General features: G+C 39.6%; 1 protein-coding gene across 1 annotated transcript; it reads right to left on the reverse strand.

Moving 5' to 3' along the window:
• Nucleotides 1-12,145: 12,145 nt before the first annotated feature.
• On the reverse strand, nucleotides 12,146-16,252 carry chst1 (carbohydrate (keratan sulfate Gal-6) sulfotransferase 1). The gene is made up of 2 exons (XM_026160209.2): nucleotides 15,939-16,252; nucleotides 12,146-14,324 (listed from the first exon to the last, which is right to left on the reverse strand). The coding sequence occupies exon 2, from the start codon at nucleotides 14,276-14,278 to the stop codon at nucleotides 12,992-12,994; it is 1,287 nt and encodes a 428-aa protein (XP_026015994.1). The 5' UTR covers nucleotides 14,279-14,324; nucleotides 15,939-16,252; the 3' UTR covers nucleotides 12,146-12,991.
• Nucleotides 16,253-16,939: the final 687 nt, after the last annotated feature.

Below are 16,939 nucleotides of genomic sequence, written 5' to 3' on the forward strand. Positions count from 1 at the left end.
AGGAATGACCTGAAAACAGCTAAAAAGGGAGGTTTGACACGTGGTATATATGTAACAGGCTTTCCCTGCTAAATCCGTCTCTGTGTTTGCCAATAAAGCAACCACGACAAATTGATCTGAGAATGAGGAACTCATGAGGAAGGCTTCTATGGCTAGGGTATTAAAGCAGAATAGCACAGAAATTCAGCCTTAATTCACTTGCTGCCCTGTAACATTTAAGTACGTGAACAGTAAATGTAGAGTAGACTTTTCACTGTTTTCTTTGAACCAAAAAAAGCCCCTCTTCATTTGCTGTGTGGACTCCTTCCATATGGAAAAGAAATATTAAAAACTTATATGATTTACTCATGAAAGTGGCCACTTTCTCATTACTTTCACATATTGTTTTTGTAAGTATCCAAAACATACAAGTTTCTTTATATAATTTTTCAAGGGATCTTATATCTGTTTTCACTCTTGTATGCTTTTCATACAAGTTTCACACAAGACAGATACAAACTTTATAAGATTTATATATATCTTTTCCATATGGGCTAGTAATATGTCAGATACAAGCGACTGCATGATTAAATCATTTAAAAGTACAGAATACTTCTTTTAAACTCACACACAAAACGTCTTCTCTCCTGACATGATATATTTTATCTTGTTTCATAAGAAATCTTCAAATTTTCAATGAAGTACTGTCTTCAGTAAAATAGCCATGATAAAAATATTGTCAAAAAAAATATGTATGTTTAAGTGTATGGGCGTGTGAAGAGGCTTGAATCTAATTATGTGTCACATTACAGTATGTACAGTACGCATAGTGTTACTAGGCAGTGCTATCTTTGTCCATAGAGCTCCGTCACACAATCCTTGCATTTCAAGAACTCGACACCTGTTTTGCTACACAGACGGGGTGGAGTCACAGCTCGACTCTAACAAGATATTCAGGGCAAGGAGCGGAAGCAGAAACTTATTCTGGTTACTAAATAATGTAAAGACCAAGAATAAAAAATATTGCTTTTGTTTGTCTTGCAGGCCGGGACCCCTTTTGAAATCACTAGTGACTGATAAAAGGCCAAGGAAATGGAATTCTACACTAAGCTGATGAATTCTGGACAAAATGTTTTATTAATCTTTCTGACCAAAGTTACCATAAAAAAATGCATGACTTGACTACTTGAATTCAAAGGTGTTGCTTCTAGTAATGAACACACAGCGAAATATTATCATAAAGCTCTGTGGAGTTTTTTTGTGTGTGTATGTGTATCTTTTTTGATTCAATCTCACACCTCACTTTGAGGTGAAACGAGCCACTGTTTTCAGCGAAGCAGCTGTAGAACTGGCTACCCATTGAGCACCAAGCTAAACACAGGCAAAGGTAATGGCTGGAGCACTTTCTGGAGTTTGTCAAGAGAATCAAGAAAGGTGACCTCAAATTTCTAGTTACAAACAATATCCTGTTTTTCTTTCTGCTAGATACTGCTAGAAAAAAAAGCAAGTCAAGTTAGTCACCGTATCAATTAATAAGGGGGTAATACACCAGTGTCTCATTTTTATTCCTGTCCTAAATGGGAACTTCTGAGACTTGAGCATAGCCCCAGCTTACTGACTTTGTTGGTGTGGCTGGAACATAAAGGCCATTACACACTGAGTTGAACGCATTGCATTTTTGCTGGAAATGCGTTCTCAAAAAACATGCTGTGAAAAAACAAACTCAATATCAAACAATGACGATCTGGTCCTGATGTTTCTAATCAAGAACATAAAGAAACTGATATTCTGGGTCATCCGATTCTCACAAAAAGGCATCAGCGGGGAGAATTTCATGGTTTGATCCAGGAGATGTAACTGTATCACAACCAGTTTTGGGTAAGTTACTTTAAATTAGTAACTTAGTTACATTACTAGTTACTTCCACCAAAAGTAACTCAGTTACTTCAAGTTACTCGTTACTTTCAAAGTAACTAGTTACTAGGGAAAGTAACTTTGGTTTTACTCAGACTTCTCTTGTTAATGTGTTGCTAAATGGATACCCAGCAAGTTTGCCAGTCTTCTAGCTTGCTTACTTGCCACAAGTGCACTGTGCCACCTACCAAAGAAAAAAAAAATGTGCATATTTCCACGAGAGAAATCCCACGCCTGGACGGTCGTTGACCGCCGCCATGATTCTAGCCTACGTCACAGCGTCATGTGCGCTTTTTACATCCAACACCAAAACTGCAGTCGTGGTGCTTTCGATTGTACTCAGAACTCAGAAATTCTGCCTTCCGAATAGGAAGATGTAGGTAACACCAGACTGCAGATGAGCTGCATACAGAGCTGGACTGGGACAAAAAATCGTTCCGGGCATTTTGACTAGAGACCAGCCTGCCATTATAGCAAAAATCATAAAGCCTTTGAATGAAAACAAACACTGTTGTGACTGTGATGTTCACTGTCTTGATGGTATATATGTATCAATCTATCAATCGTTTGTTGTAAGACTCAGATAATTATTTATTAAAAGCTAGACATTTGAAATGAGAATAAGAAAGTATTTCTTTGTGCCCACCTTTCCCTGTTAATGCCCTATCTGGCCCCTGGCAACACTTTGCTAGATCTGCCCCTGCACAGTTACCAGCTGTCAGCTGCTTAGAAAAGGATCCTGGGGTTATTTGTCTCTCAGAAACAGTTCATAACTTCCCTTCAACTCATTCATGTCACCTAAAAGGTAAACCTGTTTCTCCATCACCTGTTCAGCTCTGATGATTCAGTAAGGACATCTCCTGGTTTCATCTTCATGTTTCCCACTCACCAGATATACAAACCGATATCATGACCAACAGCTTTACAGCTGTGGCTCCAGCAAACATCAGCTGATACTAGAAAGCAGAGGTGTGGACTCGAGTCACATGACTTGGACTCGAGTCAGACTCGAGTCATTAATTTTATGACTTTAGACTTGACTTGAAAAAATGTTGTAAGACTTGTGACTTGACTTGGACTTTTACACCAATGACTTGGGACTTGAATTGGACTTGAACCGGTTTACTTGAAAAGACTTGATATTTTACCCCAAATATAAAATTTAACATGCATATAGAGATTGAAAATGTGACGTCATTCACGGGTAGAACCGCAAAGGATTCTGGGAACTCGTGGCAAGCGGTACTAGCGCACGCAGGCTTTCAATTGAAATCAGTCACACAGCGATAAAAAGAAACACAAAAATGTCAAGAAGCTGTTGTATTATTAACTGCAATAGCCGGTCGCATGACAGCCACGGGAAGCCGACGAGTAAAGAGATCGGTTGTTATCGGATTATGTCGTTGAAGAGAAATTGTTCGAGCCGTGTTTCCAAAGTAACAAAGAGGCGACGGATGGCCTGGATTGCAGCCATTCAAAGATCAAATATAACGTCCCAGAACACTCCAGCTCACAGGTTAGTCTGCTCCAAGCATTTACACGAAGGTCAGTGTCTTTTAGTACTTAATACGTCATTTTCATAACATAATTGGTGATATAGGTTACAAGCAAGTCTGGCGCTGAACAGAAATGGTCGCGCTATGCTCCTTTATTTATTGTGCATAAATAGTGAATTGTCCTGACACAATATTGCGTTTCGCTTCTGTTATTATGGTACATTGACAAAAACATATACTTTTATTCACAGGATAAAACAGGTTTTTTGTATCACTAATTGTCCAGTACGATTACAGCATACAGTATTATTGTCACTGCTACATTTCTGTGATGCCTACCAGAAATTATTTCCACTACTAATTAATTACCGTTGAGCTCAAAGGTCCTATTAATAAACGGTTAACGAATGTGTATTTATGACGACGATTTGTGAGACTGGTAAACTTATGATATGTACGATGGTCTTTACTTTCTACACGGTGCATTTCAAGGTCCTGCACCCATCCGTCGGTAAACTGTACCTGGGCTTGTTGCAGTGACCGGAAGTTACTAAACTTCATGAGTGTATGCACTCACTCCAAGAACCGTATGATTATAAATATGCATATAAATATGCTAAGATGAGATAGCTGACTTCATCTAACTAGCAAATGTTTTCCAGGCTACGTTGGTGATGCAGTTTTTTTTAATATGTATGATATTTTTGTCATGCGATTTTAAAGCCGGTCCTACAACCGCATCCAAGAATAACATGCAGCTTATCTCAGAACTGTCGGTGAAAATTATTCTTGGAGCTAGGTTTAATTGAGCTGCATTTTAAAGAGGTGCAATTTCACAATTTGTGTATATTTTCTAAGTTCACTATTTTGTCATGTGTTGAGAAAAACACAGATTAAAAAATTACATGGTCTAATATTTACATTTAGCATATAACTGCAACATTATTTTTTCGTTTTTTTTTTAAAGACTCGAAAGGACTTGAAATTCAAAGTTTCAGACTTGTGACTTGACTCGGACTTTTACACCAGTGACTTGAGACTCGACTCTGACTTGCCTGACATTACTTGAGACTTGACTTGAGACTTGAGGATAAAGACTTGAGACTTACTTGAGACTTGCAAAACAATGACTTGGTCCCACCTCTGCTAGAAAGTAATATTAAATAAATTCTAACAACAGCTGATCAAACATGCTGCTGTTGTTTAACGCGACATCCGGTGGTTTCCTCTTTCTGGCACAAAGTGGACGATAAATAAACAAGAGGAAAAAAGCCGATCAGCTGATCATTGATCAGTTTCATGATTAAAGTAGCAACAGGAGAGGGAGGGGAGAGAATGAGAGAAGAAGAGGCAGCTGTGTAGCAAAGACAGAATAACTCCAGCTTTGTGTCTTTTTCATTGTAGCTGAAGTCCGGGACAAACTGTTCCTTTTCACCTCAATACGAAACGCGTATTCCATTTTTTAGGGAACGGTTGGCAACTCTAATAATTAACCATATGAACAAAATAAAGTTCAACATCATTAACTTCATAGCACCCACCCAACTGTATAGAAACTCCGTCATGCTAGCTAGCACGCAGTACGAAAAAGTCAGCACAACGAAAATAAACTCCACCTAAACTTGGTTTATATCTGACCCAGATAGACTGCAGGTCATAACTTCTTAACTGAAGTTCAGTTCACACTCGGACGGGCGGCCGCTTCGGGTCTCTCCTCTTGCCTCCCCTTTCTCTCATCCACCTGCTGGCCTCCACCACTTGCTAATGTTACTGAATCTGTGGAAGCTCTGTGACAGCCACCACACGAAGTAACGAATAACGAGCCTATCTAAATCCCAGTAACGAGTAACGCGTTCCTGATTTTGGCATAATAACTAGTTACCGTGCTCGTTACTACAATAATAACGTAGTTACTGTAACGCGTTACTTAATAAAGCGACTCTACTTACCTCTCGATTGATGCGATGACAGCAGATGAAAAAGTTCATGCCAAAATTATTTAAGGTTCAATGACACACAGCATTTTGCTTTTCAGGATAAGTGAAAACATTAAGAATCCGAGGATCCTCTCTACCTGCTGCTAAAAGTTGATATTAATTTCTTTTTTGAATAATCCCTTTATCAACACGCACTTCTTCATCTAAATGTTATATTCTTGTAGCATAGTTGCTACAGGATTATATTAATGCTTGTCTGGCAGGATGTTTTCTGAGTAATAATTTAAAAAAATCTTTCATTCCTTTAATTAAAAAAAATAATGAAATCAAATTAGTAAAGATGAAAGCTGACTTTGGCACTTAGCAATGCAATTTCTCACCAGTCAAGAATGGGTGACTTCATTTTGACAGCAGCCTTTTTATGTCTCCATGCTAGTGACAGCCATAGCCTGAGGCATAATGTTTTTGGGTTGTTGATGTGTCGATCCATCCATATCATTCTTGTGAACACGAGATCTCTTCGATGTGTTGAGAGAATTTCCCAAAATTTTTCACAGCAGGATAAAAGGATGACATCTGAGACTCAAAGCGTCAAATGTCAAAAGTTCATTGTGAGATAATGATGCTCTAGAGTCCTAGATAATAGAGACTGTGACTATATTTCATGCTTTTGTTAGTTACTAAATTAGTAAATGTCATTCTGGGTGCTCTCCTCTTAAACTCCTTTAGTTTTTAAAGCTTAGACAGTATGAGCCTGGACAGACATGGATATAAACAGCAACTTGCTTACATCTGCATACATCTGCAATTCAGTCAGGGAATTGTGATTGTCACCTCTGTCCATATAAAACAACAAATAAACCAGTTAGTTGCTGACATTCACAAATGTTCCACACCACAGGAAGTAAGGCATTTTCAAAGTCATGGCTGAGTCAGCAAAGGTCAAATACAAATGGTAAAACGTCACAACTTCCCAGTTTACCAAAATGTCTGGGAGACATTTCCTCTCTAGGATTGTCATGCAGTGATGTCTCCATGTTTCCAGATATCAGACTTCATTTCAGTGACTACATGTTGTTTTTCTTTTTGTAAAACATTGTTTATTTGTCATATATATATATATATGAATAAATCCAAATGAAAACCACAGACAGGATACAAATCAATCTATTAGAAAAATCCTCATTATATGAAATACTGTGATTTTGCACTATATCTTAATAAAAACCAGAGGCATACATGGGGTAGCGTAAACCATGAATAAAACCACTTTGATCAGGTTTTAGCAGATAGCCACAAGGTCTTCTTGTGATAATAACCACTGTGAGCTCCTTGACTTTCTTTCTATTTCAACCATGCTGTGGATCTCACCATTAGAGTGAATTAATGAGAGGTACTAAAATCAACAGACAGGAAAGTTTAAGAGCTCTCTGGAGTATGCAAACCTGAGTTGTGGGAAGAAAACACAATATAATTCTCCATAAAATAGTGGTTTGATTTAGGAAACATTAATCTATTGCACCATTCTGCTTAGCCTTAGAGAACCTTGGATGGTAAAAAGAAGAAAGCTATAAATACAAAATAAGTAGGATGAATTGAGCTCTTATTGAGGCATTTTAATGAGGGTGCATTCAAATGGGACCTAGTATATTTGCAAAAATGAAAGAATAATAACAATGGCTAAAAAACTGTCTCAATACGTATTCTAATAATGCTTTTTAGATGATGAAATATAAGAGCACTGATAGCTAATAGTGTTTTTAATTCATATTCAAACAGCCGGTGCTCTCTTTGGGCCACCTTTCTAGTATTTTAGTCAGTGAGAGTTTCTTACACATGTAATTAGTTGAAAAGAACAAAAAGCAAGAAGTACGCTTAATGACATTTTCAAGATTGCAACAAAAGACAAATTATCATGGAATTGCTGGTTGATGAAGTTCAAAACAGACTAATGTGCGTTGTTATAATTAGTGTTTTAGATCAAGTTTTGTCATTTGGAACAGCCTCGAGGCCTAAGAGTTTGCCGATATGTTAACTAAGATATCAGTCTAGATAATGGCTATTGAATTCAAATGAAAAGTAGACAGCAGATACTGCTCATGCCAGCTTTTTCTCCAGAGCTGACAGGGTAGCAAAGAACATATGTTCAGAGCTGTAGACATGTCAGGGGATGTTCTCTTTTTGAGGGAAATTGACAAATCTGGCAAATGTGTAAGACAAAGCTTAAATCAAAACCTGCACAATGTTGCAGATAATGCCCCACAGCCAGTGCTCTGTTAAGCTAGGATTTATGAGAAAATACTTTGTCTTTTATATACATAGATCTGTAAGAGAAACAAATAAAGTATGCAAACAAAGAAATTACTATGTTAATCATTTGAACAAACATCGTTACTGAATATAAGATTTTCCATAAAATGCCTTCATGCCCTACATTACTGTGCTGCTAGAGCCCCGATTTACAGCCTCACTGTCTAAAATAATGTATGTTTGGTTGGATGAGAATTTATATCCTAAAGGCCAGAAATACACACACCACTCTGCCCAACTTTGGCTTCTGCCATGTAACGATATTAATATTGCACAAGGTTTCCGCACCGCGTACAGTATTTTCAGGTTTCATATTACTGAAACAAAATGTGACGCAATGTCAAAACTGAGATTTTTCTGTGTTCGCGCTATTCCCGAAGCTGTGTGAGCTTCATTTTTAGCTCAGAACTGCACACACTTGTTTGCTTGTGCGCTAATCTCATCTCAGCTTTTCAGGCCAGCCGAAGGGAGAATTTGAGCAATGGCAGCAAAGCAAGAGAGCCACAGCTGACCACAGTGACGTAAGTTGCGCTGACTGGCCTGACTGAGGCTGCTTGCACATATACACACACACACACACACACACACACACACACCCAAACCCTCTCACTCACCTATAACCACATTTCCACGGGGGAATTAACCATCAATGGCTCCTCAGTGTGAATGTGCATGTGTGAGTCTAGGAGTGTGTGTGCGAGAAAGAGAGAGAGGCAGAGAGAGTAACCTGTGCTTGCCAGTAGCAGCTGCAGCTCTTAGCTTTTAGGGGACAGGCTATCATTTCCAGTTCTTCCCCTTCACATTTCATACAAGCTGAAAGAGATTTAGTGATTGTACAGATTTAATTTTAAGTATGAAAAAAGGAGATTAACAGTGTTTTTATACCATCATTATACTGTTAGAGTTCAGCGATTTCAGGCATTTAAATATTCCCGTAACATGCTTGGTGCAACATTAAATGTATCCAGCAACAGAACACTGACAGATGCCAAATGATCTTATCTATAAAAATGAGCCAACATTATAAATATGACTCAAAGTTGGGATTAGAATTCAATCCAACCGCAAAATGTGACTACCCCGAAGGATAGCGGCTCCAGTTTGCATATTATAGAGAATATTTCATTTTTTAGAATTTAATTTCAAAGCTGTTCTGCCCATTAAACCCGACTCTGGATCTCTAACTACATAATGACCTGGTTGCTACGCCTCTGTAATGCTGACCTGCTGACAACTTCAATTAAACTGCTTACATCACTTTTGCTAAAGCCCTGCTAGCCCTGCCATTTTACCAGCAATCAAATGAGAACTTGGAAAACCTGTGCAGAAAAGTTATATAAAAGCATGCCACGGTTTTCACATGATATCTGATTGCAGTCAGTTGCAGCAGCAACTGCTGTTCAAAAGTTGAATACCACGACAAATCATCCCCGAATGTGACAAAGGAGGGGTCAAAGAAGACGCCTGCTCGTCAGCACGCAGAAAGCACGTCTCCACAGTTCACTTGAGCAGTGGCGACACATTTTTAAGTGCCACGATTCACATGATTTGTTCGGCTCAGTGAGCTTTTCGCAGACTATATCTCGCTAAGTGGCTGATCAGAAGCGCTTACACACACTAACAAATGCGCTCGTGTAAACAAAGACAAAAGCAAGATGTGTGAGCAGCAGATTTTAATCTCCGGCTTCCATTTGTGAAGTTTATCACTTTATTCCTGCAGACTCTTAACAAGAACCTAGCAGGGCATGTTCAGTCAGCACAGCTCGGCCAACAGCGGGCACACAAAGAAGCACATATCTTTCTGCTCTGTCATGCGGTCACACAGAGTTGGATTATTAAGGTCACATTATGAGAGGATAAGAATAAAAAGAGAGGGAGACAGAGAGAGAGAGGGATATTCCTCTAATTTCTTCCAGGGGCTTGTGAACCATATGTTCAGCCCTGGGACACAATACACAACATGAGGGACTCAGCGAGAGCCCAGAAACATACCCGACACACCAACACATGGAAAGCAGGCTGCAAACTGTGTGCGGGGGTCAGGCATGTGGAGGAAGTGCACCATTACTGGCAAACTGGCACAGTTCAATGGTAAAAACGAGCCGAGTTGAGCTTAATGCAGAGCTTCGGATCACACGCGTTTGTGTTCAGCTAGATATCATTCAGCTGAAAGCCTATTGACGAACTGTCTAATGATGTTAGGGCTCTTTATTTCACAGGACGTAAATGACATGAATGACAGCAGTGCAGGTTTACTTTTCAGAAGCGTGTGCTGCTGATGCATTCTAGATCCCATTAAAGCCCATTAAGGGAGATTTACTATCACTGTGGACAGGTTAAAAACTGTCAGTCACACAACAGCTGAAAAGCTTCCTATAATGATGTTAGATTAAAAGATAGATAGCATCTGTTTTAGCACAGCAGCAGTAGTACAAGTACTAGGCGGGAGGAGCACCGAGATTTAGCTTTACAGATATTTTAACTCTTCAGTTTGGGGGCAGAACATATTTCATCTGACATCTTAATTAGTGAGCTTCAGAAATCAGTGTTAGTGTCAGGCAGTGCTACATAAAGGGTTTCCAAATTTCCAGCCTTTGTGCATAGCATGACTAACTGGCTGCTATGGTACGGTTTCAGATTTAAGATAAACCAGTCTTCTAGCTTTCTGACAGAAGGCGTATTTTCCAAAAATGTCAATCCATCTCCTTTAATTGCTCAAAGAAATCACATAAATGCACATAATTCCCGGATTCGCAGCCACTTCTAGTTTTAAAGTTTAAAATTAAAAGTATGCCAAGCACATCCAGAAGATTCAGAGGTAAAGTGAAAAACAGAGAGTGAGCACTGAAGCAAAGGAACAATCCCCTGAGATCTCTGTAAGAAAGAAAGAGGTGGATGATGGAGAAAGCACAGGCAGAGAGAGAGAGAAAAGGAGGAGGAGAGAGAGTTTGCCTCCAGTCTCGGCACAGAGGAGGATCAAAGGTTTGTGCTCTGCATCTCAATGGACATTCGGTCACCAATACTGATGAGCTCGGGCGTGTGGTGCTCCATTCACAGGGTTTATCTCTTATGGGTAAACAAGCGGTCAATGCATGCAAATAAATGAGCATCTTGACTGCACAGTTACACTTCATAGTGGTTCAAATTCAGTTTTTTTTAAAAAAAAGGTTAAATTAACCCCAAAAAAGAAAAAAAGCCCAAGAGGGTAAGGAAACGTTGGGATTTTTGACATTTTTTGGTGTTGAGGACACTACTTTGATCTTCACTCGAGGCATTTATTGCAGCAGAGGTACTGTATTGCTTTAATAAAATTTAAAACCTTTATACATCTCTCATGTTTGATCCCTGAATATATATATTTTTTATCATTAGTCATGTTATAGAGTGTAACTATTACTTTATTCCTTGAAGGCAATATGTACCCGATTAAAAGTTGCAACAATAATTAACTCAGTTCCGACTGTTTTTTTGTTTTTGTTATTTGTGGCAATTGTGCCAAGTTTAAAGTACGACATGCTTTTCATATTATATTCAGTGTGTTTACCGACATCATTCTGAAAGGTGTTTACTTTGCATCTTCTTGGTGCAGCTGTGGTTTGTGCACGCACCCTTGACAGTTTCTGTGCTACACAGTCCAACACATTCATTTTTAAGCTGCTACAGTAACAGCGGGATATTTAGAAATGCAGTGCACAGCATGAAATTGTGACTGTACTTTGCACACAAACTGTGAAGACAGTTTGCCAAACTAGCCACTGCATAAGCCTGGTAAACATGACTTTGAATATGAACCAACTGTGGGAGCATTTTCGATAGCTTTGCAGTTTGTGCCGGTTGGGGGTATAAAAACCATATTTGTAGCAGCGCTAATCGCCCAAGACACCATCGATATCAAATGGGTTATAATGTGTTTAATTTTACATCAAATATTGCTGCAATGACTTTATTTATTTACTTGGAATTCTTATTCGAATTGCATTACAACCAAATATCATCAGTTTTTGCTCTCCATAAATATATAAAATCACAAAAACTTCCACTTTAAGCTGATTGCAAGGTGGAGGGAAAAGTAATGCCACATGAATTTATATGCCTGTGGTGTACTGTACTTCTTTGACCTTCTCCCCTTAAGACAACTTGATGGAAACAGCGCATTCGCTGCTTCTTTAATGATCAAACAATTCGTCCGGAATTATGGACAGCATTTATTCTTTGTACGCCATCAAATGCAGACTTTGTTAATGTGGCTGTACGCCATAAACTGCCCACGCATCCTGGTAAAATTGGAAAGGCACAAACATATCTTCCTCAGTTATGAAAGTCATATCTGTAAATAAACATAGGAGCATCATGGACTGTCTAAGGAGCCGTGCTTTCGTTTTATTGAGAAAGAATCCAGGAGCTGTTCCTGCCCAAGCAATGTTTTCTGTTTTTATAAAGTCCTACTTATCAGGTGCCATCAAAACAAGTGTGTATGTTTTAAATGATGATTTAACGCTACCAATGGAGAACAGTGCCATAAACAATTTAATTAAAGAAAGAACAGGCTGTGTAAAATTTCACACTGCAAATAATTCAGATTCAATTGACTCGACATATTAAAACATAAATAAATTGATAAATAAAAATGGGGAAAACAATGGTTTTTCATAAGAATGCTCCAGTCCCTACATAGAGTCTGCGTTTTTTTAATGTTCTTGAGAATTAGCACATATTCTCTTACAGTAATGAAGATTTCAGCATTACCTTTTATTTGTGTGTGTTTGTGTATCGCAGATGGTTGTAAATCCTCTGATGAAACGCTCGTGACCTCCAATGGGATTCTGGTCCCTTTAACTTGAGAGCCTATTAATTGTCTGCAATTATCCTTTGAAAGCGTGGCATCTGTCAGAAGTATCTCTTCTCTTCCCTCATGGATAGAAATGCCATAGTGGTAAAGGTTGACTGCGACATTCACCATTTATTGCACAATAGGATTTATACAGTCAATCTTTTGCCATCACAGGGCTAAAAAAATGTCTCTTGCTCTCTTTTTTTGCCAAAGAACATCTTACTTTTCTCAAAACAACATCAACTTGCATACAGACAGCTGATGAAGACGGTACCGTCTGGATTCTACTGATGGACAAAACTAAATCATGGGACATTTGTAAACTAGCCTGTTTGATTACTTTGTATTTAAAATGTGCTGTTTGTAACATTGGGGAGTCATCCATAATTCCCTTGGTGCATTCAAAATCTTTAAAGTTTAGTGCAAATTTGAGGAAACAAAAATACAGAAATCAAACAAACAAAGGACCTTATAAGGCAACAATTATAAATATATCAAAAATAGTCATTAGAGAACTATCTTTGTTACAAAAATGGTACAAAAGTTTTGTCCTGTACCAGTGAGAGGGACATATTTTTCAGTTCCTCCACTGATTTCACAGCTTTGTATCCAAGCTGGTGAAGTACTTTTTGACACACAGTCTGTGTGTATTCCACCATATCAAAAGATAGTTTTAAGCGCCAGCTCTCTGCATTAGCTGCTGAGTCCCTCACCGTACCAAACTTGTGTTTTGCTGAAGGCTCATTGCTGCCCCGAGTGTTTGCATGTATCCAGTCTTCCACATTTTTATCCATAGGCAGCCCCAGAAAGTCATAGATCTCCTTTGTCTTAAGAAGAGGATTTTTTGCTAAATCCTCATATCGAACCAACATGTATTTCCCTTTCAGCCAGTAAGGATGGGTGAGACCAGTTGAAACAGAGCTGAGAAAGTCTTGACAGACAACCGTGAGCTGACTCAAGTCAAGATTATAGGGCCTTCTCCCTGTGGCCCGCCAAATACGCCACAGACGATATGTATCCCTAAATGTCTCAATCCGTGATGACAGGATACCGCGTGGGTCTCTGACGAGCTGAATCACTTTGATATTCAGACGTGGATCTTCAACCAAAGCACGCAGATCTCCAATCTCCGGCACTCGAACAATTTTGATTGCGACATGCCGCTTCTCGCGGCAGGCCTCTGTGGCTAAGGTCATATTGAGGGTTGCACATTTCTTAACACAGTCCCCTTCCTCCACATTAACATCAGCAGGCCCAAAGGCATCACATACAGGTTGCTGGCACAATGCGCGGCTGGCACCACGACGGAACAGTTTGTCTGTGGTGTGGTTCGTAGGTGTTGGCTTGATATAGCTCTCTAAGAAATACAGGTCACAACCGTACAGGCTACGCAGAAGGTCTCGACTGGCCCCCAACATCACACGGCGATCGGCAGCATTGCGGCTATGTGATAGACGTGGAATCAGCGTGGTCTGAACGTGATAAAGAGGTTCAAACAGATAGAAAACCTCTTGGTGCTGGTTGAGCAGCTGGCCAACGAAGGAGGATCCGCTACGCGTGGTGGCCAGGACCAATATGTGCGTTTTTCGTGTGGCATTGATGGAAAAGTAAGGGTAGTCATCACAGCCTCCACCACCTGCTGTCCCCCGCTCAAAGGGAGGTTCGGTCTCCTGGCCCCCCAGGCCACAGTTTTGGGGGCTGGGCAACGGGCACAGCTGAAAAGGCTTGGAGGTGAGTGTTCGGATGGCCGTGTACTGGATGGCAATGGAGGCCAAGGCCAGCAGAATCACTGCCTTCCAGGAACATTGCATGGCTGAACCACTTCATTTAGACACAGCGGTCCATGCCAGGTCCTCCCTGTGAACAAAGAATCTTTTTATTCTAGAAAGGATTTTCTGTATGGCATTGTAAATGTGCAAAAGCCCTCTGATGTTCGTCTGTCTCCTTTTTAATCAAACACAATACTACATGGCAGATCACTTAAACATACAGATTTACAGCGTGCTGTCTATAGATGTATAAGATGGTAATGTAATGAAGTATATTACAATGAAATCTAATTTGAATATCACTATTAACAGCAGTACAACCTGCACTCCAGTTGATTTCGCTATTAAATCTTATGATTATGGCTCAGACAGAATTTCTTTTAGGGCTGTTGTTTAGAGCTTCAACATGAATTATCAAATATAATCCAACCCTTTTTCTTTTTGCATATGTAGCATAATTAAGGAAACTGTAACCTTTTGGTCCTAGAACCACAAAGAAAATACTGCTTGTGATGTGCTTATTTGACCCAACGATGACTCATTCCTAATCCTTCCGTTTGCCTCCTCTTTCTTGCTGCAGTTTAATTTTTGAAAATGAAAAAGTTTTTTTTAAAAGGTCTGAACTCATTATTTTCATTCCAGTTCTATCTGTTCCCAAAACACACAAAGCAGTCTGAAAGCCCAGACTACAGTATTTATATATGATGATCTTCTCTTTGTTTAAATAGCATTAAAAAAACAGCTTGTTCGAGTTGTGTATTTGTTGTTATTGGTTTATAAAAGTTATAGTCTTATAATAAGGCACACAACTCACTTCACCAAGTACTGCAGCACTTCCCATGCATCCTCCCTAATCTCTGTGTCTGTTCTATCATATCTGCATCTAATTCCCGGACCTTGTTTGGTCTGATTGGAGAATCTAAGCATTGCCCTTGTTGGAAAAGACAAAACAGTCTTATATAGCCAGCACAGACATAACAATACTTTCAAGATTTACTGCCAATGTCATGTCAAGGGGAACTGGTGATAGAACTGAAAGTAATACTGAATGTATTAATAAGAATCTGTCACATTAAGGTTTTACCTTTTAAGATACATTGTGATGGACTTGTACATTGGCATGGGGAACTTAAACAGAAATAAAGACTAACCATCACCACTTCAGAAGCCATGCATGCATGAGAGTCTTGCCTCAGAAGCAGGATGTGGAGGAAAGACATTAAAATAGCAAGTCGAATTAAAATCCCCCCCCCCCCCCCCCATTAAATGAAAAATAAGACGTATGTTATTCCAATGCACTGACACACTAGAGCTCTCTGCTTGTGTGCAGGGGCTGGAAATAATGACAGCTTACTGTTATACTCTTAACTGTAAAAAACTGCTTTCTCTGACCACCGATTTCAACATGACACGACTCATGCTTGCAGAGAGCACCGGCGCTTTCTTTTCATAGACATTTTAAATTTAAAAAAAGGGCCCAGTACACTGCAGCGGGAACAGGTTTGGCTTACTGAGATTTTCTGCGATGCAGACATCCTTACCAACGCTGCGCGATAAGGACAATATAGAACAAAACAGCCATCCCACCCAGCCCCAAGTGTTCAAAAATAACCATAGGTGTAAAAGAAATGTCGTGTTAATGTTCAGATTTTAGCGAGATAAAGTAATATTATGGAGTGCGTTCACACTTGTTTCCTTATACCTTGTTGGTAGTTGTAGTATTCTCATGATGTTCTGTGTGCCAATGGATCCCGGCTGGTTTCCATTAGTCCTCAAAACGTTTTCCACTGTGCGCTTCTTCTCGGTCAGGGGAGCATAAATGCGCCACTCACAAGCGTATATTCCATCCAACGCTGGAGCGTCGCTTTTAAGTTGAACGACTGGCTTCAGATAAACAAGAACAAACTGGGAGGGAAAAGTGCTGGATTAACGCTAAGGCGGCTGTGGTGTTTCTAAGAAGCCAGGCGGTGAAGACAACCGGGCTCTCCTTAAATGATGCGCAGAGGCTGAGTGTGTGAGGTACACAAGGACCGACTGTCTGGACCACCCCAAACCCCTCCCCTTTCCACCTGCCTCTCTCTTTCGCTCTCTCTCTCTCTCCCTAACACACACATGCACACACCCAACCTTATAGACGCAACACACACAATCGCCTTTCACGCCGCCAAATTGGTAGCAAGTTCATTATGATTCTATCAGCCATGTCATTTAAATTATATATGTAATAGACTGGTTTTATCATGATATTCATCATGAGTCAGAGTTAGGTACACAATGAAACTGTGGTGTTGGAATTCAGTCGATTTTTTGTAAACTGGTGTAATGCAAACAATGTTAAACCAATTAAAAGGGCGAATCACTTTATTACCAAATAAAGAAATACTACCTATCAAAGCTTTTCTGAAAAAAATGATGCGTGTGATTGACTTGTTATGCCTGCAGCTGCCAGAAGGGGGAGCTCTGGCCAAGATGCCTCATTCTCAAAGCAGCTGCTGAAAGAGCATCATGGTGTTGGTGCAACTTTAATAAATTATCCCCTATTTCAGGAATGAAATGAGTATTTATGTTCTTAAACTATTGGAAACATACTGGCTGAATATTAGGAATGTTTTGAAAACTTTATTTAGGTTTTTGTGACTGCTAGCATGTTGTTAAACAGCTAACTAAGCCAAGTCCTCCGCTGGGTCGTAGCACAGAATGTCA

Source organism: Astatotilapia calliptera, chromosome 1 (genome assembly GCF_964374335.1).
Source record: "Astatotilapia calliptera chromosome 1, fAstCal68.1, whole genome shotgun sequence".
NCBI lineage: Eukaryota > Metazoa > Chordata > Actinopteri > Cichliformes > Cichlidae > Astatotilapia > Astatotilapia calliptera.